The 26,254-nt window shown below is 38.8% G+C and overlaps 1 protein-coding gene and 1 long non-coding RNA gene across 10 annotated transcripts in view; one reads left to right on the top strand and one right to left on the bottom strand.

Annotated features, from left to right (window-relative positions):
* Positions 1 to 26,254, top strand: part of LOC117207960 — a 77,825-nt gene that overhangs the window by 7,825 nt on the left and 43,746 nt on the right. The window lies entirely within an intron of this gene.
* The window catches only part of LOC117207938 (insulin-like peptide receptor), a 33,050-nt gene continuing 10,104 nt past the window's right edge, over positions 3,309 to 26,254 (bottom strand). For 6 of the 9 annotated variants that reach the window (XM_033448662.1, XM_033448666.1, XM_033448667.1 and 3 more), the window contains 8 exons: positions 15,010 to 16,103; positions 13,776 to 14,208; positions 12,461 to 12,611; positions 11,497 to 11,511; positions 10,489 to 10,666; positions 9,324 to 9,492; positions 9,208 to 9,237; positions 3,309 to 8,660 (listed from right to left, as the gene is read on the bottom strand). In XM_033448662.1, coding sequence (XP_033304553.1) covers positions 5,613 to 8,660; positions 9,208 to 9,237; positions 9,324 to 9,492; positions 10,489 to 10,666; positions 11,497 to 11,511; positions 12,461 to 12,611; positions 13,776 to 14,208; positions 15,010 to 15,278 — 4,293 coding nt within the window. In that variant the 5' untranslated portion in view covers positions 15,279 to 16,103 and the 3' untranslated portion in view covers positions 3,309 to 5,612. The remainder of the gene's footprint in view (positions 8,661 to 9,207; positions 9,238 to 9,323; positions 9,493 to 10,488; positions 10,667 to 11,496; positions 11,512 to 12,460; positions 12,612 to 13,775; positions 14,209 to 15,009; positions 16,104 to 26,254) is intronic. The other 3 variants (XM_033448669.1, XM_033448668.1, XM_033448670.1) reach the window with 3 other exon arrangements.

Raw genomic sequence — 26,254 nt, 5'->3', positions numbered from 1 at the left:
TCTTTAGTTTCTTCTTCGTCGCTTTTAATATCATTATACACATTGTCGATATCATGGAACACAATGAAAAAGAGAGAAAGAGAGAAAAAGACCCTTCCTGAAGAATTTAGTGGAATTAGTACGTTAACGATTAACGTTTCAAACGTAGCATCGAAAAATATGCAGTCAAATATGAGAGAAAATGGATTCGAGGATCAACAACGAGGAATAAAATATTGTTTCTACAATTTCGATCGCATTGGTCTCTTTTTTTTTTTTTTATCAACGTAGACAACGTTCGACAAGCTCAGAATATTCCAATTTATTTTAGAATCTTTAAATTGAAATCTTTCTGCCTTACTAGTTCTTAAAAAAACGTGAAAATTCATAGTAAATAAAAGATAAAGATCCCCCGGAGATATGAAAAAACATTTTTTTATAATATGAAAAATATTTTTCAATATCGCATGCGATCGAAACTTCAAAATCAATTTTTTCGTTACACGTCGTCGTTCGTTCAAACTCCATTTCATTTGACTAAATATTTTAGGACACCCTAGTATATACAATGCCGCGAATTTAAACATTTATCCTCTATTATTTATTGGTCTATGATTCGTCTAATTATCGAAATTTCAAGGAATATCGAGCCAACATCGTTCCTACATCGTTCTATCCGGATACGAATCGTTATGTTAACATTATTATCACTATTTGTTACACAATAATATATACAACGTGTGCGATGGTGAACATCTCAGGACTCGATTTCAAGGATTCTCCTGTACGCGTTATTTACTGAATATTGCCTTATCTGAAAACCGGTATTTCTGTAATCAAATAAATTTGTTCATTAACAAACACATCTTAATCCTGCTTCGCGCTCTAACTCATTCTTTCATCCAATTAAACTTTTCTAATTGTCGATTATAGTTGTCGACGGTTTTAATAACATCCGATGCTTAATCTCATCAAAGATTGGCGCAAGGAAGATTTAGTTTAATTTAAACAACTGAATCAATTCGCAACTAGTTAATTCAAATGTTTCCAAATTAGAACGGTTTTCAGTAAATAACAGCGTATCGATAGAACCGTATGCACATAGGTCGAGAAGATAAAGACGGAATAGTTTAGAAATGGTTGCAACAACGGGGCAAACTCATTGTGATCGGCCATTAGGGTACATAACGTGTTCGCGATGCTTCCTAACTAATCGTAAGTAAGATTGCTTGTTTCCATTCGACTGTTCTCTATTCCTTCAAGAGATTATTCACACGGTTGCACGGTTTAATCTTAAAACGAAGAAAGTTCTATGCTTTTAGAATCTCGTATATCTGTGTTGGCGAAGATATTAAACCGCGGAGATCGAATATCTCAACGATAAAACACGACTATCTCATATCGTTATTATTCTTTTAGTAACGTTTTATCCTACGTAATACCTGCCTGACTGCTAATCGTAGGGTAGTTTATGGTAAAATTAATTTACCACGCACTTTCGTTTGTCAAATATTTTCCCCGTTTAAAACCGCTTCGTCGGTTTAAAAGTCTATCTATCCTTTTTGAAGGCTACGGCGAGTGAAATTTCACTGTAGCCCGCTTTATCTTAATATCATCGTGCTGCAATACATAATACTACTGAACTAACTGCTGCGAACTATTCGTCTAACGTTGAACGATAATAATACGTTTAGTCCAGTTTGTTTGACTTGGTGAACTTTTTAGTTAAAGAAAGATGTGCTGCGGTGAACGAACGTCCGTGTATGACAACCGTTAAGGGTTAAAATAGAAAATGAAAAAGAACGAGAAGGTACATGGTATTCGCGCAGGTCAGACTTCCGACTATGTGCATCCTTATTCGCCGTTTTTCAAATCGCTATCGTTAATGTTAAAGCTAGCACGGATAAATTACGGTAAATATTTGACGAAATCGAACGACATACCGCTGAAATATTGCTAAATTAAAGGAACTTCTATGCGTGCGCTAGCAAACGATTAGAATTAGTAATAACGGGACACGAGCTACGCTCGCGAATCGAATATAAAATAAAAATAAGTTAAATATTTACATATATGTATAAACATAGAAATTATAATAATAATAATAATGGTAATAATAGTAATAATAACATATGATATATTTATAATATATATACTCTTTTATCTGCGTGTGAAGTTGATCCAGGTAAACGAAAGGTTGCAATGCATGATACGGTACGTACAAGGTGTTCAATTTTTATCGATTCACATAAATGTTTAAAAAATTATTCGCGCCACCGTAATACACTTTTATGATAAATATACGAGAGAATTTCAACGAATATCGTTATATAGTGAAAATGTTCAAGAAATGAAAACTTATGGTTTCTTTCGTTTGCTTTAAGCCTTATGCAATGCTGATTAAATCGTGATTAATCCGTGTTACCATTCTTAATCGATGCAACGATGTAAGTGTACATTAATACTGTGTGCGAGAACGTGTACGCTTTGTCAGAGATTTTGCATCGATCACCTATGTCTCGCGAGCGTCTACGACTTCTACAGAAAAGCAGAAAAGGAAATCAAATGACGTTCGAAAAAAAAAAAAAAAAAAAAAATACGTACGAAGTTACTACCACTTTGGCGTACTAAACAAATTTAATACTACTACAGACCATTCGAAACGATCAAACTGGACAAGAAAGAACACCCAGTACATAACCATATCATAAATTCTCTTTCACGAAATGGACTCGAATTTTAATACCTCGGGCCGACTCAATTCGTGTCTCCATTCGATATAATGAAAGAGCGAGAAATCGGAAACGGAGACTGTTATCGTTCAATAACCGGAAAGAACATAATCTTTCTGGTGGACGACTTTTCGCAACGTCCGTCGATAAAAGCCTCTCTGGAACTTCTGTCTGTACCTGCGCCAATGTATTCGTGCGCCATGATACGCGTACACCTTTCTGTCCCCTTTTTCTTTCATTCCCCTTGCGAGTGTGTATGTCGATCGGTCAAAGAGTGAATATATATATATATATATATATACTGCAGCCGAAAAAATACTTATCCGAACGTGTGCCTATTATGTGTACATATATATTCATATATATATATATGATATATATATATATAATATATATATGTGTATGTATGTATATATATATATCATTACAATAAAATAGAGATATACTCTTTTTCTGTCTCTTAGATTTCCTTGGCATTTACCGAAGCCGCTATACACGCTTACAACGCTTAACTATTCTTTATACGTTTAATTATATTCAGTACTTATTGCAAGAAGATTGTTGGCATGCTTATTGCAAGTGTTTTCTTTTTTTTTTTTTTCTTTCTTTTCTTTTTTACCTAGAACAACGTATACGTTGCACGATGGAAACGCGGCTTAGCGCGCATGTGCCCCCGGAAGTATAACCATTATCTTCCTCCGCGAATAAAATATGTGTACACGCGCACACGGGCACGACTCGCGTAAACTATATACGTATTTCTGAACAAGGAACTCTGGTATGCATATGTGTACTATGTACGTGCGGAGGGGGATCAGTGTGTCTGTCTATGGATTCTCGAGCGCTCGACGATCGCCTAAATTACCCCCCTCCCTTCCCTTCCCTTCCCCCTCCCCTTTATTCAATCTCTATCTCTATCTCCTTTCTCTTTCTGTCGGCTTCCGGTCGACTCTGTCCTATGAACACAGTCTGGGATCGATTCGTGGACGAAATGGGGTGGCGGTGCATCGCCGTGCAGCTGCTTCTTTGCCTCTCTTTTCGATCGTTCTTTCATGATGGAACAAATCGCAGAATGAATCGGAAGTTTCTGGAAGGGAATACGATTTAGAAAAAGATCACAGAATGGACGTAAAACTGGGAAATGGCTCGAGCATTTTCATCAGTTGACTTTATAGATCGAATAAAGGGAAAATGTAAGAGTTTCTTAAATTTTGGAAGCATTCTGTTGTCAGATTGCGAGTATAGAATTTAGCAAGTGATTAATCAATGTATACATCCGCATAAATTTTATAAGATTTTAGTGAAAGTAAATTCGTTTGTTTAATAGAAGAGATCAGTAGCACGAGTTCGAATGGTATGTTGTTTCAAACTTTTGCAATTTCTTCAACGATTCTGCTGTCAGAAAGAAAGTAAATCAATGGATTCGATATGTCGCGGTGATGTAATATCTAATCAAATTATTTTACCGTTTGGCTGCACCGCCAGATTTTCTTGGTGATCCAGAGATCGTTTCGCGAATAGCATTTTTAGTCCACCATTTTTTTTTTCATTTTTTTTTCGGAAAACCTGACTGACGTCGTTCGTATAAAAATGGAAACGAACTCTGCTTAATTTTGGAACCTTAGAGTATTGCAACAGTGTGAAAAAGAGGGAGTTTTCTTTTTAATTCATGGTATTGCTAAGTCTTCCTCTCTTGATAGAACGTTGATATAGATATGTATAAGCATCCATAAATCTTGACACATCGAGTCCCACTTGGCAAATGGAGCACGACAACGCGATTCGATGAGCTTTGAACTTTCGATCGGTCGTCGCGTCGTTTTGAAACGGTCGACGAAGAAAGTACCTACGACGCGAATGTGTCTTCTTCCACTTTCTTCTTCGCAAAAACTGCGCGTGAATACAGTGAATTCATTGTTACTCAGCATTTCCAGTCGTTTATGCATCGAAGCATACAATCAAATTACTGTTATCTGTAGAAAAATGTTTTCCTTCGGAGTCTCTTGAGTCTCTTTTATTTCCGTCTATTTTTCTGGATCTAATAACTAACAGTCAGTAATGTTCCCTTTATAAAAATGTACACAATCAAAAATTTGATCTTGGACGAGCACCAAACTTGGCAAGTTTAGACAGGGCAGTTTCGAACAATGAGTTGATGAAAATGCAACGAGTATCAAACAACAAAGAATTCATTGTACCTGGGCTTACGAACTCTACGCAACTTCGTACCTAGCACATATAATTAGTCAGTTCTTTGAGCGGCAGGAGACTGCAAGTTAACAAAAAAAAAAAAAAAAAAAAAAAACGCGTGTCCCTAAAACATTATCTACTAATCTAGAGAGAAAAAGTAGAAGAGAAACAGAAAGAAATATCCATGTGAAAGGACGAAACGAAATATAATCCTTTCAAGGAATGAACAAAGTTCGTAGGCTTGCATGGCCGAGGAGCTAAGAGCTTTTGGTTACGCTTTCTAAGAAGAAAAACAAAAGAAATCAAAGAAAAACATCGCGTCTGATTGGACTCTGTCTTCAAACGCTTTTGGTTAAGTTAAACATTATACATACTATTAGCGCTCGGTTAGAGCGAAGAACGTATGCACGAAAAGCTGTGAAGATATTCTTAGTCGCTCGTTGCCATTAAGGTCCTAATTGGAAATCAACGAGCACCGACAGACGAATCTTTTCAAGTGTCGTCCTGAACTTGTCAGGCTGGCAAGAGACAGAAAAAAAATCCTTGCCTATTCCCGTCTGCCGAACTCGTTGGGCCCTCGTTTACGTTTCATTGCCCTGAGTATCCTTTGTACATCGTACCTAAACGAGTTTGTGACTTGCCGGGGACTTGTCCCGGACGAATACACTTACGCCATTGAAAAATTCGCTATTATAGACTGACCGTAGAACTTCATCGATCGAGGGGTACGTCCTCCATGTTGGCTACATTACCGAAATGCTGGAAGCCATTCTTAAAAATACGTCCCCTGCTGGTGCCGGCTTTCGTCTGATCCAACAGCGTCACGTTGTCCTCGAACTCCTTTACCCACCTGGCCGTCTCGTTGCCCCAATGAAATCTGATAGGAGCTGCGTGATGATAGGGCTTCTTCATACCCGAGTTTCGGCTCTCCACACCTTCCATCGAGTGGTAGAACGATTTCTCGTAGAAATCTTGGCCAAGAAACGGCTCCAGCTCTGACACGATCTCCATGAACGTGGGGCGGTCGTTTGGTCGCCACTTGAAACACTTCTCCATGATCTTCTGGATATTTTCGGGACAATTACGTGGAATATTTAGAGTCCCTTTGTGCAACACATGGCTGAGCACTTCCTCGTTAGAGAAACCTTGGTAAGGAATCTCTGCGAGAGTTAAAATCTCATAAAGAACCACACCGAACGACCAGACGTCAGAATCTGACGTAAACACACCGTCTGACAGATTCTCCGGTGCCATCCATCTGATCGGAAGAAGGCCTTTCCTACCGATTTTGTAGTAGTCCGTTTCATAAACGTCTCTGGCCATGCCAAAGTCACCGATCTTGCACACCAAGTTCTTCGACACCATGCAATTCCGCGCAGCTAAGTCTCGATGAACGTACTTCTTCGATTCCAAATAAGCCATGCCATCGGCTATCTCAGCCGCCATCCTCATAATTCTGCAGGCATCCGGCACGAGATGGGTGTCGCGAATCCGACGCAGATAGGTCTTCAGATCTCCATTCTCCATTAGTTCCATGATAACGAACGGGGGGTTCTCGATGGATACCACGCCGATGAGCTTAATTATGTGAAAAGTCGAGAAGTTCTTCATTACCGAGGCTTCGTTCAGGAACTCGTTCTTCTCCCTCTGACTAGCCGTCTTCGAAATCGTTTTGATGGCCACTGGCGTAGTTTTGTCGTACACTCCTCTATACACCATACCAAAATTGCCCAAACCAAGTTCCTCCAAGATCTCCACGCTTTCCCTGGGTACCTCCCACTCGTCGATCACGTACTTTGTTTCTATGTAATCAGGGTTTACGCTGGCGATCAGTCTTTCCTGTTTCTTCCTCTTCTGATGATGCCTCAAAACGACGAGTAAAATGACGAATACCATAGACAGAACACCAAACGTGAACAACGCTATTAACGTGATGGGTGTGGTGTTGCTCAGACCTATGGAAAAATACACCACGTTCGAGAAGTTACCATCACCGGCCAACGACGTGGACTTCATCCGTAAACTGTATTTTCCAGGACTCAGGTTCTTGATCAAGTAACTGTTGATGGTATCTTTTCGTCCAGTTCGTGGGATGCACTCGGTGCTCTTCTTCGCGTCTTTCACGTCCAAGTTGGTGTATTCGATGGTGTATGAAACGGTGAGGGCGTTAGGATCTTTCACCAGGTCCCAAAAAACCTCAACGATGGTGTTGTTAGTCACCTGCACCTTCACGTTCTTCACGTCATCCGCACGATTCCGCTTCCTCGTTCGGGTGTTCGTGTACTGAATCGATGAGCACATATTCGACTCGTTGACTTTGACGCCGCACGCGGCTATACTGATGATGTAGCGCGAGTAATGGCGCAGATTCTTGATCACGAACGAATTGTTTCGACCGCTAACGTTGTACGTGACCGCGTGCTTGTCTAACACGTTCCCCGTGGACTTGAATGCATCGAATCTGCTGGATTCTTCCGGTCGAGGGGTGGACAGATTGTTCGCCAGCTCGTAGAACTGATTGTCCACAGTGTTGTAGGAGTTGTACACGCAGTAGTCCTTCCAGCCGGGTGATATGTAGCTGATAGTCGTGTTCTCGTGGCAGAAAATCTCGAACTTCTTCGACGTGACGATATTCCTGCTCGTGCTCTTCGAGCAACACGAAACCCGATTTACCACTGGCGTCTTCACGGTTACGTCCGGCACCACTTCCTCAGATTCCAGTTCACTGTCTAGCGTATCGTTGCAGTAATCCCTGGACGAGATTAGATTCTCGTCTTCGTAGATCATGACGCTAGAGACCATGTAGTATCCTATTGGCCCATTAGGGAACAGTGGCGGTTCCCACTTGACTAGAATCTCAGTCTCGCTCAAGGCAGTGGATACTGCGTTCATCGGAGGTGATGGAATGGTGCTCTTCGTCCTGAAGAAGATGATTCTCGACTGACCCACTGGTCCCACGAACTTGGTGGTCCTGGCGTTGAACGTCTTTACGTATACCGCGTACATAGTGTAGGGCTTCAGATTGCTGATATGCTTCGAAACCGTTGTGTTCCATTTAGGAATATCTACGTCGACTATCTGCCAGGTGTTGTTCCACCCGCAAGCGTTCATCTCGTACGTGATGTTCTGATTTTCCGTCTCAATATAATTCAACAGGTAACTGAGCAACTGCTGCCCTTCCGGTGGCTTGTAACTATCCCACATCAAATCCGCGTAATCGGGTCCCAGATTTTTAACCGTGATATTTATATTCACTATATCGCAAGCCACTTTCTCGCCATTCGATTGCGGCTGTATTTCCAGGTCGGTGTAGTTCGTGATGTTCACCATTTGACTGAACTGTATGATCTTGGACAAGCAGAGCTTTGGATTGTAATGGAAAAAGAGTCGGCCATTTTCGATTCTGATTTCTTGCCCTGGTGGGAACAGGCTGGACAGATTGGGATTGTCCAAGACGGATAGGCTGGCGTTGTTAATGTCCAGTTTCTCACCCTTGATAACCTTGAGCTTTTTGAAGAAATTCAACGAGGTAATGGGGAACGAATGAGTGATCTTGACGTACTCGGTAATTTCTTCGACTCGACCGAATGCGTCGCTTAGTTCGTTCATTATGTTCGGATTTCCATTTCGAATTTGGAACTCCAGCGCGCCTTTCACTACGGTTATACCACGGAAGCTCTGGGCGTCGGAGATGTGGCGGATCAGAGCGCCGTGGCCGACCTTCCGGCAGCTGTTCACGCAAGCGCGACACGTGGTCATCTGTAATTAGAACCAAGTGTTATGAATGGTATGTGTTACCAGAAATACATCGATACCATTTGTAGAAGACACTTGCTATAGGAATCTAACTGATTTCTTATTTTAATTACTATTAACTTAAGTTAACAACGATCTACGAGCTGGCCGAAACTCACAAAGACCTATTGACATTTCCTTTGTAAATTAAAATCTGCCTCTATTTCCGCACTGTAGCTGTTCAGAGAACGATTGACTTACAATAAATAAAAAAAAAAAAAAAAACTCACACTCGAACAATCTCATAAGCCACATCTTCGATCAGACGGTAGAACGTTATCACACCGTAGTTTGTTGGTATCTCTATCATCTTTGGCCAGCCCACAATTGTCAATTACCATCACCCTTGATCTCTTCAAGTAGAACAAGAGATCTCATCGTTTTATAATTCTATCGGCGATTTAGTATTTTAACACCCGCGCGCGTTCCACAATAACGAACGTTCTCTCTTCTCATCGTGCGTTGAATTAAATATGAAGCGAATGTTCAACGCGACCGGTCTATACCTTACCTTCCCGTTTTCCTTCCTTGATCTCGCAATCTGATCGCAATGTTGGTACACAATAATTAATCGTATGGTGGGATCGAAGTAAAGGACGAGAACACAAAGGAGAATATTTTACGTACATTGTTCTCGTCGAGTGCATCCTCGTAACCATCAGGGCAATGAGTCACGCAGGATCCATTGAATGGTCTCCAAGCCTGACCATCTTCCAGGACATAATATACTCGTCTTAGACGATTCATTCGTACACACTCATCCTTCGTGACGCAGCGTCTCGAGAGATAGGAGTATCTGTGGAACAGATCGTGTCGCGTTTATCCGGCTGCTATAGCTTGCTGGAAACAGTTAGCAGCTCAAGGTCACTGCGATACAATCCCCCCACTATACGTGTTCATAACGTTCATGAAAGAATAGAAAGCATGACCGGCGACTTCCGCTCTCCTTTCCAAAGGAAGGATGCTTCAGAGTTTCAAGAGAAACTTTTTCCATAACTATGGAAATACGCAGCACCTTTGCAGTGGAAAAGACTTTTTCCAGCTATTCCAACACCTATCCATAAGTGTTACGTTGTTCCTGCACGATATCCGATAACTCATACAAATCGTCGGAGAAATAATTCAATCAGTTGGAATTTTGTGCATTCTGTAAGTTAGTTTCACAGGAATTTTGCGAGATTTACTATCGATCAGAGAAAAGTAAGATATACGCGAGGATGTAATCAGCAGAACTTCTCAAAGTTCGAAAGGGCAAATCATACAAGGTATCGCTAAATAATAAATATAAGACTTTTGCGAGAAATCGACGATTAAAAAGAAGTGAAAATAAAGAGGATTTAAGAAAAGACAAAAAAACGAGAGTAACTTTCAGATATAGTTATTTTAAATCGTTGATTAACATTACACAAGAGAGGTTGTAGTAATATATTTATAAAAATAAAATAAATGATATTACCGGTTACCGAACGAAGAATTTATCTTCTGAAAATCAATTGAATTAATTTTGGAAAGAATTTCTGTATAAATAAAAAAAATCAATACAGCTTCCGCAGCATTATTTAAATCGCTCGGCCAATTTTCCACGAATATTTAACGTTACATTTACGAATAAAATTAACGAATACACAATTACGGATTACAAGAGAACAAATTTATGCTATGCGAAATGAACGATAAAAATATTTTTAAAAGAACGAATTTATGTTATGTGAAATTAACGATAAAAATATTTTTAAACAGATAGTATATAAAGGAAGGAGGAAGAAAAGTAAGCTTGCAGAATATAACTCACAGATCACTAGGGCAGGTTTCCACGCATTTCCCCTCGTGCCGATAATGCTTGCATACGTAACATTCGCTTTCCGTTGGACCGTGACACTCGCCCAGACACTGATCGTGACAATCCAGCCTCTCTGTTCTCTGACAATGCTGCGAAGTCCAGCAGTAACCCCCGGGACAGTGGGAACATCCTGTAGCGGTGAAAAGTCGATTAAAACTATGGCTGCGTGGTAATTTTGCTCGTACCTGAACTAATGTATCTTTAACATGCGATCACGACGTTGGGAGGATCGTATACTGGTAATGTCGCCTTGTAGAAGCTCTTAAACATACTTGAAGTCTCGTCACGAGTTCAATTGCTACAGTACGTGCGTTAGGTACATACACGATTCTCCCTTGGGCAAATGTATTGCTTCAATTTGTGACGATTAAAGAAAAAGCATTCACAACAAACGTACGATCGTGATTTCTTAAATATTTTCTATAAAAACTAAATCGTGTAAACTGCTTTGTTCATTTTCTAAGTAATTCTTCTTTTCGTTTTGTTTTTCTCGTTTTAAAGTAAATCATTCGTCAAATAGATCGAACCAAATTATTGAAGAATAAAAACTGAATTTCTTTATATTCCGAAGTAACATAGCGAAGTTTATATTTAGTTCTTTCTATGTTCTTACAGAAACCATAATTTTATAACCATTCCAAACCTAATCTTAACCAAAAAAAAAAAAAAAAAAAAAAACTTCCACAAAATTTTTCCGCCTGTTTTTCATATTTTTAAGTAATCCAATTGAAAACTTTTAACTTACGGTTCAAATCCACAAGAAAAACATTTCGTCAAAGCCCTCGCACATATCTAATTACACGTAAGACTTTTTCGTATCTATGTAGTGGATTTTCCACACTTTTTCTTTACACATACGCATCTAAAATAATGGTCAATGACTTAGTACTACTCCTCCCTATTCTTATACCTCTCATGCTTATATACTATGTTATATGTAGATTGGATTTAATATTCTACCAAACCGTTCTTCGCCTGCAACAGAAATGAAAAAAAAAAGAAAGAACGAACAGCCAATTAGTGCAAAAGCAGTGGAATTTTATACATTAACGAGTTATATACACGGTTATAGAGTATTTTGAATCTGGGCGTAATCCTACGAAGACTTTAATTCAAAGAAAATCTTTTAATTATGAAACCGACCAAACAAAGAAAAGGAAGTTCATTAAGATCACAAAGAATAGAAAGAATAAAAATGAGAGATCAGTAGATTGCCTTTCCAAAGCAAAAAGCACACCAAGCACAAAAAGCAAAGATCTCTGTGTCAGCATTAATCGCTTAATCACATGCATAAAAAAAGCATACAGATTTGTAATTTCAATAAAATCGTATTAAAGAAAAAAAAAAAGAACAAAATTTGATCGTAACAGTATGCTTTATATACGATATGTTGTAAATCAACGAGCTTAAAAATAAGAACATCGGCGTTCAATCTTGCGATTCTTTAAATAATATCTCGTTCTGGCAGTCGAAATCAAGGCTCACGATGAAACCGATATTATAGAAAATAATCAACATTTTGACTTATCGAATGAAAATTAGTCGATTCTGCAAAAATAATTCCACATCTTCGTAATCGGTTGGCAACTAAATGATTGCGGATTTTGTCATTAGGTGGTATTGGCAAAATCCGCAATCACTTAATTGCCAATCCAATAATTAGATACACTACCGCATTGTAATTACGTACCGATTATACGGATATTTTGTTAAAAAAAAAAAAGTCAATGTATTAAACAAAAATTAAATATATTAGAACATTCTTCCATTTTTCCGAAATAAAACAAAACGCGAACGCGAATTATTTTTATCATAAGCCCTTTAATTATTAACACAGCATGTTCGTAACATGATATTCTACTCAAAGAGATTTTCATCAATTGAAAGAATAATAATATTAATCGACTAATAAGTCGATAACTACCAGGGCAAGAGGCTTCCTCCCCATTGTCCTTGATAACATTCTCCCCAGCAGAAACGATGAGGTCCCAGTCGAGGGTGGTGTAACACAACGCCGGATTCTTCTCGATCCGAACGCTGCCCCGTGAGATCTCGGTAAGTTTCTTCAAACCGATCTGCAAGAAAGAATTCCGCCACAAGGCGTCGATTTAGCCCCGATAAAGCTAACTGCTAGCCAGAGGTCGAACGACTGGTTAATTCGATTGACTAATTAACGTCACTTGACCCGCCGAGTCAACTAGCTACGTCCAGAAAGCAAATTGGAGAGAAGCCTCTCTGTCAGGAACGTGGGAAATGATCCGAGCACGTCCATCTACTCGTGTTTTTCGTATTGATCCTCTAACCGGTTCCACTATAACATAATTACTAATTTTCTTTGCTGATTATGATACACTACCGATATGTATTGCTTTGAAGTACGTAATAAGTAAAAAAAAAAAAAAAAAATAATTTACGTTTGTAAAGTGGTTCGTATTTGCAAACTGGTTCGCATTTCAAATTCTTTACTTTACTCGATTGACAAGACATATCTTGGTCTATTTAATGGAAATTGTCTTTCTGTAAAGAACGGGCAGTGGTTCGTAACGCCGAGGTGATTAGAAATAAATTGCAGAATAAAGAAAATAAGTTAGCACACGATTAAGTTGCGAAGGTTTTAAGGATACACTGCCATAGTGTCTGCAAAAAAAAAATGTCATTTCAAGAGAAGAAACAATCTTTAAAACAAAACTTTAAAATAATTAAACTATTATACGATTCTCGAGGCTAAAGTTATTTTACATTTACATATATTCATATTATAAATACATAGTGAAGTTGATTCCATCTCTAACATAGATACATAGTTTATGTTGAAACGAAACTAAAATTTAAACTAGCAGGCTAAAATTAAATTCAACTAAATACTAATCGAATATCTTTTTTAATTATCTATCTGTTGCTTTCGAACAAGAACACCGATCGAATAAAAAACAGAGAATACAGAACGAACTGCGGAAAAATGATATTTCTCTGTGCAAATATTTGCCAGCGGTGTGAATATTGATTTATTTTTAGAAACAACACGCGAATTATTAGCACCATCTCTTTTTTCCAGAGTCAACCAACTTTCTCTCCCTCTCTCTCTTTCTCTCTTTCGTTCTCTCTTTCACCAATACGGCTGGACAATATTTGCTTCGCAAACAGAGCTATTATTCGATCGTCGCTCGTTTACTTTTTCACACCGCGGAAGTAAAAACTTCGCAGCGCAGAATTATAAATCGTACCTACGTAATGCTTACCTCCTGTAGATTCTGCATCTCGTACACCATGAACGCGTAATCGGTCAGCAAGATGTTGCCTCTGATCACCTCGAGATTTGGGAACAGATTGCTGAGAGTCTTCAATCCATTCACGCGATAGAGAAGCAGGTAGCCAGTGATTTCCCGAAGTTTGGGAAAAGTGATCGGTTGAAAGTCCGTCTCGGAGTTATTCTCGATGAGGACGATCTGCAGAAAGCCCTCTATCACGCGACAATCCTTCATAATGCCGAAACCAGACGCGCTGTTCCGTATATCGATGCTCTGGCAAATTCCATCGCCAATCGTCACGTTTTTGTTTGTGACCCTTCGTCGACCCTTCTCGTGAACCACGTCGATTGGTTTTGCGTTCGATTTAGGGAGGTTCGGTAGTTGGCCCGGTTGCTGGGTCAATTTTGCGTTGGCTTCCGTCGACCTGTCGTCATTAGGCAACGAATTTAGCCGAGATCGCTGGAGAGTATCGTAAAATGTACGGCGAGGTGCGATTTGTTCGAATCAGGATTGAAGGTTCTGTGTTTGGGTTAGTCGAAGAAGGTCCAAGTTCTCTTTTCCTTCCATGTACGTGCAATACTTTAAATTTTGTTTCTTTATATATGGGAAGAAATTCTTCTTCTTAGGAAATTGTATTGCTGCTTTGGACAAATAACGATACGTCTTAGAGAATAGTAATTTTTTAAAAAGACAAGGGGGATTAATTTGAATCAATTATGCTTGATTAGGTGTTTTAAAACACTGCGTTTTCAGATAGGCGATAGAAGAAATTAATTACGGTATAAATTACAGACATAGATTAGACGCAACAGACACAGATTAATGTTAACGTAAATTACAGACAAATAGGATTGGGATTTGGGATACGGGAGATTATTCAGCGCAAAAAAGTGCGCAGAAAACGTGCAAAAAGTTTTGTTCTGGGATTCTTCGTTGGCACGCAAATCGACTCTGAAATTATGGTACCTACGCCTCCTGCACGCAGCTCTCCATACATTTCAATTCCGATTTCTCTGCAAACGAGCAACCCTACGAGAAAGCTCTTTTCACGTTTTCTTCTCAATTTTTTGCAAAGAATTATTATTACGCTTTACATAACTCAGGTATCCAAAAACAATTCCCTTCAACCAAAGGTGGGTTAAGGACCCACTAGTAATGGCGTGATCGATTAACAACGAAAAATCCTTGATCAAACAAGCGATCAGCTCTTTTCAAGAGTATATACCTGGAAGCATCGATGGCCCTGTTGCTTCTGTAGGAAACGATCCGCTCGTAAAACGGATCGTCAGAATCGTCCAGGTTCCTCTCGCGACGTCCGTGCCTAGGGATAGCCTTCTCGGTGTTTCTATATGCGTAATTCGCTTCGTATCTGTTCCTGATCTCGTCGTTGTCATCGTCGAGGCTTGTCCTGTACTGAACACTATTTGGTTGGCAGCAGGACAGCAGCGTTGTGGTGGAAAGGAGCACGACCACCAGTAACCACCTCATCTTCATCTTCCTGTCTCAGACAAGACTGTACTATCGAGAAGACGATCGTCAAATCTTCCCAAATTACCCCACCCTTTAACGTGTTTCGCCTCCCCACCTCTACCAGATCGATCGATCGTCGAACAAAGGCCCTCTCTGTGTGTCAAGCGATTCTAAACAGTTTGATCTCAGCCGATGGACCTCGAACAAGATCGAACAACAGACAACACGGTTTCGCTTCTCCTCTTCCAGATCCAAGGAACTCGAACGATCGTTTGCCTCGAGCAGAATCGCTAGTTGCTCTCTCGTTAGACCTTTTTTCCACCTCTGCTCGTTCTCGGACGAATCGTTAGGATCGCGCGAAACTTGCAAATATCATTCTACCAAGAATCGTGACTCAGGCTTCCAGCTATGCAATATATTATAGTTCCGTGACGATTTCGACTTTCTACCTTGTGCAAATGATTAACAAGCACGATGAACTGCGGTCACAGCTGGTTTAATGACTGCTCAACGACCTGGTTTGCGGATCTTCCGGCTTCATGCTCCGTTCCTGGCCGATAGTAAATCGCGATCCTCGATCCACGGTTTTATAGATCGATCTTAGGGCTCTTCTTGCAAGTTCCAATTAGAAAAGCGAATTTTTAAGAAAAAAGATCGACTCGATGCAGACAGCTAGGACTCGGATATAGTCGATCGAATGGTTTAGTTTCTTCTTGTTCTTTTCCCTTTGTTGTTTTCGAAGCCTTTCTCCAGAACCAGTGTGCAAATGCTGGACAAAGCGATGCTCAAAGAAGCTTCTTATTGAAGATGAAGAATTTTCCGCCCCTCATAGCTGTACCAGTGCGACGCCTGCAAGCAATCGAACGGCACAATTGTGACTAGTCGGATTCATGTCCGATTCAGGCAATTCCTGATGATTATTCCTAAACGTTGTTTAGCGGATTGTCGCAGTAGTCGTCGGCAGAAACTAACGAGACTAACCGACCACATAACCCTTTAAGAAGTTTCACACAACTTTTACTCGTAGCACTGTGACGTGTTTACGTATCGTTAGAAAGGTTTCTCTAGATTCAGAATTTGGGGTTTCTTACATTTCCTTATTATCGTATGGCCCGGTTTTGCATTTTAATATTCGTATCATAAAGTTTACTAGAACTTTGAAAAAACTTAAAAATTGAATCTCTCAAATTTCTCCAAGTTAATCGTTATTCTTACTAAAATAAGTGTCAAATATTTGCCTGGACCAAAGATCGCATAATGTGGCAAAGACGTTGATAAACGTTTTAGGATTTCGCTAAATTTTGTATAAGCTTAAAACGTGAACAAGTTGGTTCGCTTACGGGGCATTAAATTGTATTATAGAATGCGGTACCTGCAGTAACAGTCATGGAGCGCGATGATTAAAATCGCACGAGAAAATCGCGTGTCATCGGCAAATTTGCGAACGCCAAGATCGTACACATTTGGTGCTTTGGTTACGGAAATGTAAATCATTAAATTTGGAAATAATTAAGGAGAGTAGATAAAATGACCGGTGATCATGGAGCGTCTCACACCGGTGCACTTAATCTAACAAAGTTGCAGAAAAAGGTGGCGAACACCTGGACAAGGCACAGCTGTTTTAATAAACAGCTTTCACGGGTTACCAGCGAAAAAAGGAACGGAAAGGGAAGAAAGAGAAAAAGAAAGAGAAAAATGACTTGCATATTCATGACGCTGCTTATAACCGTGCGAATGCCGTTTTGTCACGCGAGTTGTAGGATTCACGAAATTTTAACTCGATAAGCGGTGAAAGCATCTCGTAATCTTCGCCGTCCACTTTCTGTTCTTTCGTACTTTTTAGCCACAACCTCCACCCTCGATAAGACGCCCGAAAGATCTCACGATCCGCGCACGCTGTTATATCCATAAACGTATCGCATAACGTTCTTTATAAAGTTACGAGCATAAATCACGGACGGTGTTCAACTTAACAGCAGAGCTGCCCTGCAAAAATTGCAACCACATGGGTGTACCGATTCACTCACAAGCTGAGTGACTCACGAGCTAACAGACACATTGATGAAGGAACTTTTGAACTTGACTTCCGAACGAAATGGAAGAAAAATATGTAAAAAAGAAAAGAAAAAAAAAAGGATAAAAAGAAAGGAGTAAAAAAATAAAGAATTTCGTGAAACCAGACTAGTTTCGTCGGGGTTTCGTGGAATTCTCAGCTCACCGGTGAAGAAAAGATAAAAAACATAAGATTGGAATGGCCAAACGCGTTTTTACTCGCGGGATCGCTAACCTCCAGAGAACTCTCTGTATCATCAGAAATTGTGCGGAAAGAAATCGCTTCGCGCAATATATCGAACGTAATGTTACAGATGTGGACTTTGACACCTTCCTACTCGCATAAATTTACCGACAACTTCAAAGCTGTTGTAAGCGGCGCTTTTTGGTGAAAAGATTTCAAGTTGCTCAAGATTACGTAAAAGGCCGACTTGCGCGTGATAATAACGTGGTAGCTAACTGGATGATGAATACCGAACATTAACTTTTTGCCTGCACTTAGCATTTTTGTTACTCCAGTATCTTGTATGCAAATATTTCCAAAGGAGGAGATTTTTTCCTATATGCAACATAGTTCGTGTGGTTTGCGCAGTAATTGCACGGTTCATTTTTATTTACGTGACGAGTATAATTATGCTCCACTGTCAGGTCTGGGAACAAGTTTTCTGCGGTGAAACCAAGGATCCGCTTCTATATTCATCAGATATCCACTCCTTTCCAGCCCAGAAATTGGAATTTATATCTTGTCAAGTTTGTACGAGGAATGGTCGACACGTTGATGCCTCATTTTGAAGTTTCCATTTCTCCTTTTACTTTTCTTTTTTTTTTTTTCTATTTTTTTTATTTTTACACTCTTCCTTTTGTGGACAGATGAAGATGAGAGGTTGGTTATCGCGAAGAGAAATTGATCGTTTTAATATGGTTATTAGGAATATTCAGGTTGCTTCGAATGGTAATTAGCCTGGTACTTTGACGTAACTAACGATGAGTATCCAAGTTGTTGTAATTTAACGAACAAATTGGAATATGGGTGAAATCTTGTTTGATAAGGTTCAGAAATTTGTAAAGTGTCATTTCACTGAATTAAGCTAGACTTAATGGACAGTAGAATTATTGGATAATCTGCTATCGAGTCACGCTGATTAGATTATTCTGTTTCCTATCATTTCCTAGAAACAAGCAGAGAAAATTACAAGAGGTTTCATAAAGAGGAGAATTCAAAGACATCTCCCTTTCGTCATTGCGGGTAATCGTAAGAAAAATTCTTGAAATGTCATTGAATAAAAATTTGAGAAACAAAAGAAAAAAGAAATCAAACGATCTCGTAATTATCGTATTATCTCGTAATTAACGTATTCGTTGGAAAACAGAAGCCCGTTTTTCTTAAATAAGAAAAGTTGGAGAAGTCGTTTCTTTTATGCAATATTCTTTCCAACAAGATTTGAAAACAACGCGATGGCATTTGCTTCACAACAATTTTAAATGCCATTCATGCAGATAAAAAAAAGTAACAAACAGGAAAGAAAATAGCTTGATAGTAGCTTCGACCGGCAAATTTCATGGTAGCGTAATTACACGGAGGAAAAGGAAGTCTCAAAGGAAGTAGTACAGTAACTGAAAATTTACTACAGATAAAACGACGATAAAAATACTTGAACCCGATCGCAAGAAGAAACAGAGTTCGTTATCGAATTATTCTCATGGTACTTAATTTATCCACTTCATTCTCTTTGTTGAAACCCAATAATTCATCGTATCGGGGAACTTCGATAAACTCGAGGCGATTAATTGAGAGGATTGGCTGATATTCATTTTGAAACAAATTGCGATAATTGCAAGTGTTAATTATATATATATAACTATATATATTGCTGACTATATCGACCGACTTTTCAATTCTGGAGTTGTGTTAAATTTGTTTGACCTCGTTTATGCAAATATCTAAGCAAAACATTTATTCGCTTAGGAAAATTTTACAAATACGTAGGAACACGTAATATGCAAATACATAACTATTCGGTAAAGTAATTATAAATTATAAATTATACTAAGAAAAATTACAGACTGTTAACTCTTGTTCCAGATATTAGGGAGGTTTTGTTTCAACCACTAAAATATTCCACGATTATTATCCTTGTTTGGATATCGTTTTCTGGAAAATATCTCCAATCCTTTGTTTTTTTAACGACTTTCTAATTCTCTTAAAAATGTGTCGCTTGTCACAAAGTGGAAAACGCGATATTCAAATTATTTCTCTTTTCGACGAGCCTAGATAAAACAGCAAAAATACGGTGATTTTACGAAAGTAAAAACGAAACTAAAGTGAACGACCTTATCAAACGGTAATGGAAACATTCAGGTGGCTTTTAGTTCGACTAAAAATGTTCATCTTCGAGTAAATCGTATACTTATTGGTTTCTCTCGTGAATACAACGTAATTTAGTATGCAATTTAGGTTGCACCTCTTTAACTTCCTCCTTGGCTCCTTCTTCTTCCTTTTCATATTAAGAAGTAATGCCGAAGTAAACAGATTTGTTTTGATCTTGCTAAGAGTACTTGACATTTTCGAGTATTTGATTTGCCCTGATATCAAGCCATTCCAAATTTCCGAGATAATACACGCACTTGAAAAACAGTTCATAAGAAATTCCACCAAGTGAATGGTCCATACGTTTCTCGTGCTCGTAATTAAATCTTACGAAAAACTCGGGTGGTCATGAAGGAGCCCGAAATCGTACGAACTGGCATCATTCCGCCCATTCATAAGTTGACGCGGCCCTGATAACGAGCTGATAAACAGCGGATTGGCTCGTGTCTGAGCCCTCGTTTCTTATCAGCCACTCTGCCAAGGAATTCGTGACGATACGTGATCTAGACGACATGAATAATTCGTAACGCAGAGAAGTACGTCGTCGAATTTCGTTAGAGAAATATGTCCACTGAAAATAGATCCCTTTAAAATCTATTATAAACAATAAGAGATAGATCTTTGAAACAGGGATACACGATCGACGTAAAACGACGTAAAATTCACGTTGTTTCGTCAGCTTTCAACAGGGAATGGCGAAATAAGTTTTACTATAAAGTACATAGAGAAAAACCAGGCTACATGTATTTCAGTTTGTATGAACTTTACAGAGCATTTGCATAGCATAGTATCGAGAGTGTTGGATAATCTATTTACGAACGACCCTCAAATTATTTCGAGCAACTCGCGTATATCAGAAATAAATCATAGTATCTATTCTGTTCACGTTTGAACCGATCCAAAACAAACAGGCTGAAACCATTTTGAATCATCGACAAGATGTGATAAAAGAAGAATGATCACACGTTTAAAATTAAGCCCAAGATATACTACAGTAGAGAAAAGCATATTCTCTTTTCTTCTTTTTCTAACTGTACAATGTCCTAACTGTTCTAAGTCCAAACGTTAACTGTTTGCGAGTATAGCTGACTGAATACCAGTGGTAAAGTTTGAAAGCGATCTGAGAATACATTTACGAGTCACGATGGACGACCAACTGCTCAAATAATTTTCTGATTATCCCAAAGTATACGTTTCTGCAATAAATATTTTCCATCTTCTATACGAATTTCCGGATTTCAGTTTCAAACTTTGCCAACGTGATCGCGCCAATTGTATCATATCGTCGTGTATCATAAAAAATCTTTCGCGTGACACGCGCAGTATATTTACAAAAACCGTCCGTAAGTGTTGGAATAAATGGAAGTGGCGGTGAACGCGTTAATGTAATATTCGCCATCAAGAATTGGGAAAAACAAATTTACAGCGACGAATTCGCGTAAAACTTGGCCGACGAATTTCAAGTTCGCGAGAAATGCTACAAACTCGAAAGGAATTCGACTGTGTATACGGTCGCGCGTCCTCGAAATGACAAGATTCGACTTTCATCGACGTTCGACGACAAGTTGCAAAATTAATTAACGCATCGAGGTAGCTTGGCACGCTCGCGTTTGGTTCTTAGCACGAAAAGTATGCCAGCCGCAGCCCAGGGCCGGCATAGTTGCGAGGCTATGTTATTTCGCCATAGCGACAGACGCACGTGCACGAATTTTCAGTCGAACGACTCATCGCGCTATTTATTAGCAACTTTTACACCTCTCGGTCTAAGGAACTTGCATCTTTCATATACTCGTCACGCGTTAAAGTCGTGCTACTTACGACGAAATTTCGGCAGTGAAGTTTCGCTTGTTGCGATCTTTTCTTCATACGAGTGTAATAGATATCGTGAAACATCGTACACAGTCCAATACAGATTTCAACAGTTCAAACTTGGTCTCTTATGACCTTCGCCCGACACGAATCTTGATGTTCTATTGTGTTAGATCGACCAAGAAATTTTATCGTCAGCTTTTCTGTGTATATTTACGAGTAGATCGTGTACGTTCAGACGTTCGTACAATTTCATATTTTTATTTACAAACGCAACTGAAGTAGAATCCGAGTAAAAATTTGTTTCACCTAGTAAACACGATAAGAAGTATGTGCTTCGCTCTGGATATTTAAATTTCTCGTATACAGGGTGGTTGGTAATTGGTGGTACAAGCGGAAAGGGGGTGATTCTACGCGAAAAAAGAAGTGGAAAATATAGAATAAAAATTTTTCGTTCGAGGCTTTGTTTTCGAGAAAATCGGCTTTGAATTTTCGCTCGGTACGCGCGCACTTTATCGCGTCTCGTTATAACGAAGCTCACTGTAGATCGTTGTCTCGATGGAAAAATTAAAAAAAAAAAAAATTGTTATTCTATATTTTCGACTTCTTTTTTCGCGTAGAATCACCCCCTTTCCGTTTGTACCACCAGTATAACCAACCACCCTGTATAAGCAATAAATACATAAACGTGCGCTATCTATTTATTTCTGTGCTTAGTATATGACAGTCCATAATATGTACTTTGCTGAACAAATTATTTGTTGAAAATTCGATCGATCGATCGTTCCACGACGAAACGCACCAGAAATCTGGCATTTTGTTGAAGCTTCAAAAAAAAAAAATATACGATAAAAGTAGTTCTCTCAGCCTTTTTTAAATATAAATTGGCAATTTCTTCGGGTCTTTATAAATCTCCCCGATAGAAAAAATATTCGACGCTGAGAATCAAGTCGTAGAGTAGTGGTTGGAAGGATATTTTAATAAGAACAATGAGAAATTTAACGAAAAGGACGCTATATCGAAGACTAATTAGTAGAAATTCCAGTGCGAATAATTGGTTCCCATCCTTTCGAAGAACAAAAACGACAGAACCTTTCGACGTGCCTGATAGAATTTTAAATTCTTTCGTTCTATGTACCAATCGTGATGTACGACCGACTGGATACGATCGAGTGAGAATTAGTTAAAGGTTGATGTGATCGTGAACCTTCGAGGATGTTAACGATGTTTCGTTCGCGATCTCACGTTTTCCTCGTGATTGCTACTCGATAGGATATCCGAGATTCAGAAACGAATCACGTAATTCCAAGGATATACACATACATATTAATTTCTTCCTGCAGACCATGAACGAAAATTAAACGATTAAACTCGAACCCTCTGTGTGCTTAATTCTCCAGATTTTAACTAATAACTAACAACGTTTCGGTGTACTTAGTTTGAAATATTGTTCGTGGTACGGTTAATTAATTTGAAATTCTACGGTATATCTCGGTACAAATTCCCTACAAATAGTTCGTAGTTTGGTAAAAAATGTCCCAAGTTCTTGTTTGCAGGATGCAGTCTCGCGTGTGAAATTATAACATAAACGGTCTTGTGCCATTTCTTTTCGCATTTGACCATCGTTTAGCTTTCCATTGTACTTTGGTTTTCGTTTGGTTAAGATTTGCATATAGTTTCCAAGAGCGTTCGGCTTTTGTTTAATTGGAATTTTTATTTAATTTCCAAGCCATCGAAAATTCGCCAAACCCATGGATTTTAACTTTACCAGCGCACGATCGAGTCACGCGAAAAACAAATTCGTCCACTAATGTTATATTCCGACATTAAAACGAAAATATAAAACCAAAATTTCTTTCTAAGTGAAAGAAAATTAAATTGATCAGTTTAGCTTCCTAGTAACTCGATTTTAACTTTGTTGGAACCTGTGTCACTCGTATTAGCCACGATTTCACTCAATTATGTAGGAAGGAAAAGAAGACCAAAGCAAATTTACCCCAAGACAGCTCATCTCGCGAATCCCATGAGTCACGATAAACCCTTCTATCACGAACAATTTTATCAACCCTGAAACGAAAGAAAAAGAAGGAAAAGCGGAGAAGAGTACTCCCTTTAGAGGCGACTTGTTCCGTAGCACGTAACGAACACTAGCCTCGCTATAACGCACATTGTTTTCACTCGCAACCCATTTCCGGTCTCTCTGTTCGCCTCATGCTGACGCAATAAACGATAACAGAGAACAAGAAACAGAAAAAAAAAAAAAAGAAATATAGATACGTTACCGCCTACAAATATGTAAAATACTCTTGAAACGAACCTGTTTATTATTATTTTATTTATTATTAAACATGTTCCTCTCTCGAGTGATACAGCTGTACATACAACTGATTTCAACTTAGATCTATTTATAAACAAATGAACAGCAAAGGCACGTTCTTCTATCACAACTTTCAGAATATATAAAAAATATCAATCTTTTGGTCTAATTATACCAAGTGTCTAAATATGAATGGTAGCTGCAGATGCGCGTGTTTACGAGCTGATGCTTTTTTTATCATCTTTACGCAAAACCGACCACTCTTCATTGTCTTGAATGAACGTGAGCGAGCGAGACCCGACGAAATAATAAGAAAGACAGAAACGAAGCGGTAGAGCAAAATCGTTTGAAAGAACGTCAACAAGCTGACTCACGAACGAAGCGTTATGTTAACCGGACCATAATTAGATGGACATGACGTTGTAACCTCGTGCCGAAATTTTCCAGCTCGAGAATTCGTCCGGAACATTCTGCAAGCTTATTTTGCTGTTAAGTCGCGGTCCTCCTTCTCGTTACACGCTAATTAATTTCATTTATAAATTACGCGTGATTACGTATAAATGGACATTTGGAAGTACTTGCAATTCTTTTGAAAGAATTTCGAATTGTTCTGTAAGAGATATAAGTATGGTGATATTAGATATAACTCGATGCTGCAACGACAGAAAAATATAATGACGCAATAGCGCCACGGAATTGATTTACATTCCCGAGGAATGTATCTTAACCAGTTAGCTGTTTTTGACGAGTATATTCGTCATGAAGAGATGGCAATATTTCGCGTTACGACGTTCCCTGTCGGCAATAAAATTAAAAAATAAAACAGTCGTTTCATTATAATTTAATTCTGTGTAATAACAGCCACGTATACTCTGTATTTGACGAGTATATTCGTCGCAGTTTACTTTTTCCGACAAGTTTTAGGCACGCGCTTTTCAAAGAGGTCGCAACAGCTAACTGAATATTTGAATTTTATTATCGAGCCAAAATAAAGACCGACGTAACAAAATATTCTTAACGTTGACATATTCTTTATTTTTAATCGAAACAAACCGGAACAAAGTATAATTAACATTTTCGTTGCATTATCAGAAATTCGTTAACTAAAATTGAAATTTCAACTAAATGAAAAATATTCGAAATAAATCCACATCGGTGATCGACAAATTATATCTGCAAATTATTATATTTTATATTTCCTCCGATAATAATATCATAACGATAACGATGACAAACACGATAATAATCATTCGGATCGGTAAATCACAAAAGCCGTACATACCAAACCTGAAATATTCGCCAATTAATCGAATGGACAAGATACGGATTGATTAAGCAACGATGTTGACCGTATCATCGCGAACGAGCGTAATATCGATACAATTAAAATTCTCCAATGAAATTGTGAAGAACGTTCGACTGTTGATAATTAACGTGCAAATGGTGTTTTACGAGCAGAAAACGAAAAAAGAGAGAAATAACCCTTGGTGTAACAGGCAACGAAATCAGCGATGCAAAATGCTCGACTGGTAAAGATACAATTAGATTAGTCGTAATTACAGCTTGTAACAAGACGATACGCACGGTATTTTACAACCGCAAGACTGTGTGAAATTACGCATTTGTACATTAAGGATGGACTGCGAGGCTCGTTAACGTCTTAATGATAACGATCATGAAAACCATACGTATGCTTGCTAATACCTTATTACGTTATTAGTCCTCGAGTATCGGTGTTCAAATTATTGCGAAATACTTTATGCCGTTTTTTAAACTTGCACTTTAACTTCCTCGGTGGTTTCATTTGGACTTATTATTAAACTATCATTTCTACGGACTGTCTGTTGACAGTAATTAAACGACGATACGTATTGATATCGAAAAACATCGGTCGAGTCGAGCACCATTAATATTTTTCAACGCATTAATATATCAACATCAGAGTCGCCAACATTTACACGCCAGTATCAACTTTCCGACACTACTCCTACGCGGTATCTTCTTTTTCCATTTCCTCTAACGTGTTTTCTCGAAAGCAAAAATAAATCACGGAAGGTCATCTCGATTATCAATTTCATGGAAAGAAAAATCACAAGCAACCAATAATAATGCCTAGGAGAATTGTTCGCGGGAAGGAAATTCTTTCGAGTTTATCCCGAAACGAGGGCACGGTCGGTTTAGCGAGATGCGAAACCAAGACGAGTGCAACCGGGAGATAATAGCGGATTATTTCTAGAAACGCAAATTGTATTCACGCGCGTAAACAACGTTCACCGTTGCGGCAAACGAGACGATGACGATAGAGAAATCTCGTTTACGTGATTACGGGCCGGATCATCGGGCAAACGAGATTAGACGAAGGCAAACGGGAATGACAGGACGAGAAATTGCATCACTGCGTCGTTACTTTGGTCCTTCGAGCCATGTGACTTATTCCTCGTTTCCTGCAAGGTT

This window comes from Bombus bifarius, unplaced genomic scaffold, assembly GCF_011952205.1.
Source record: "Bombus bifarius isolate JDL3187 unplaced genomic scaffold, Bbif_JDL3187 scf7180000008047, whole genome shotgun sequence".
NCBI lineage: Eukaryota > Metazoa > Arthropoda > Insecta > Hymenoptera > Apidae > Bombus > Bombus bifarius.
This window is presented reverse-complemented; position numbering and strand designations above follow the sequence as displayed.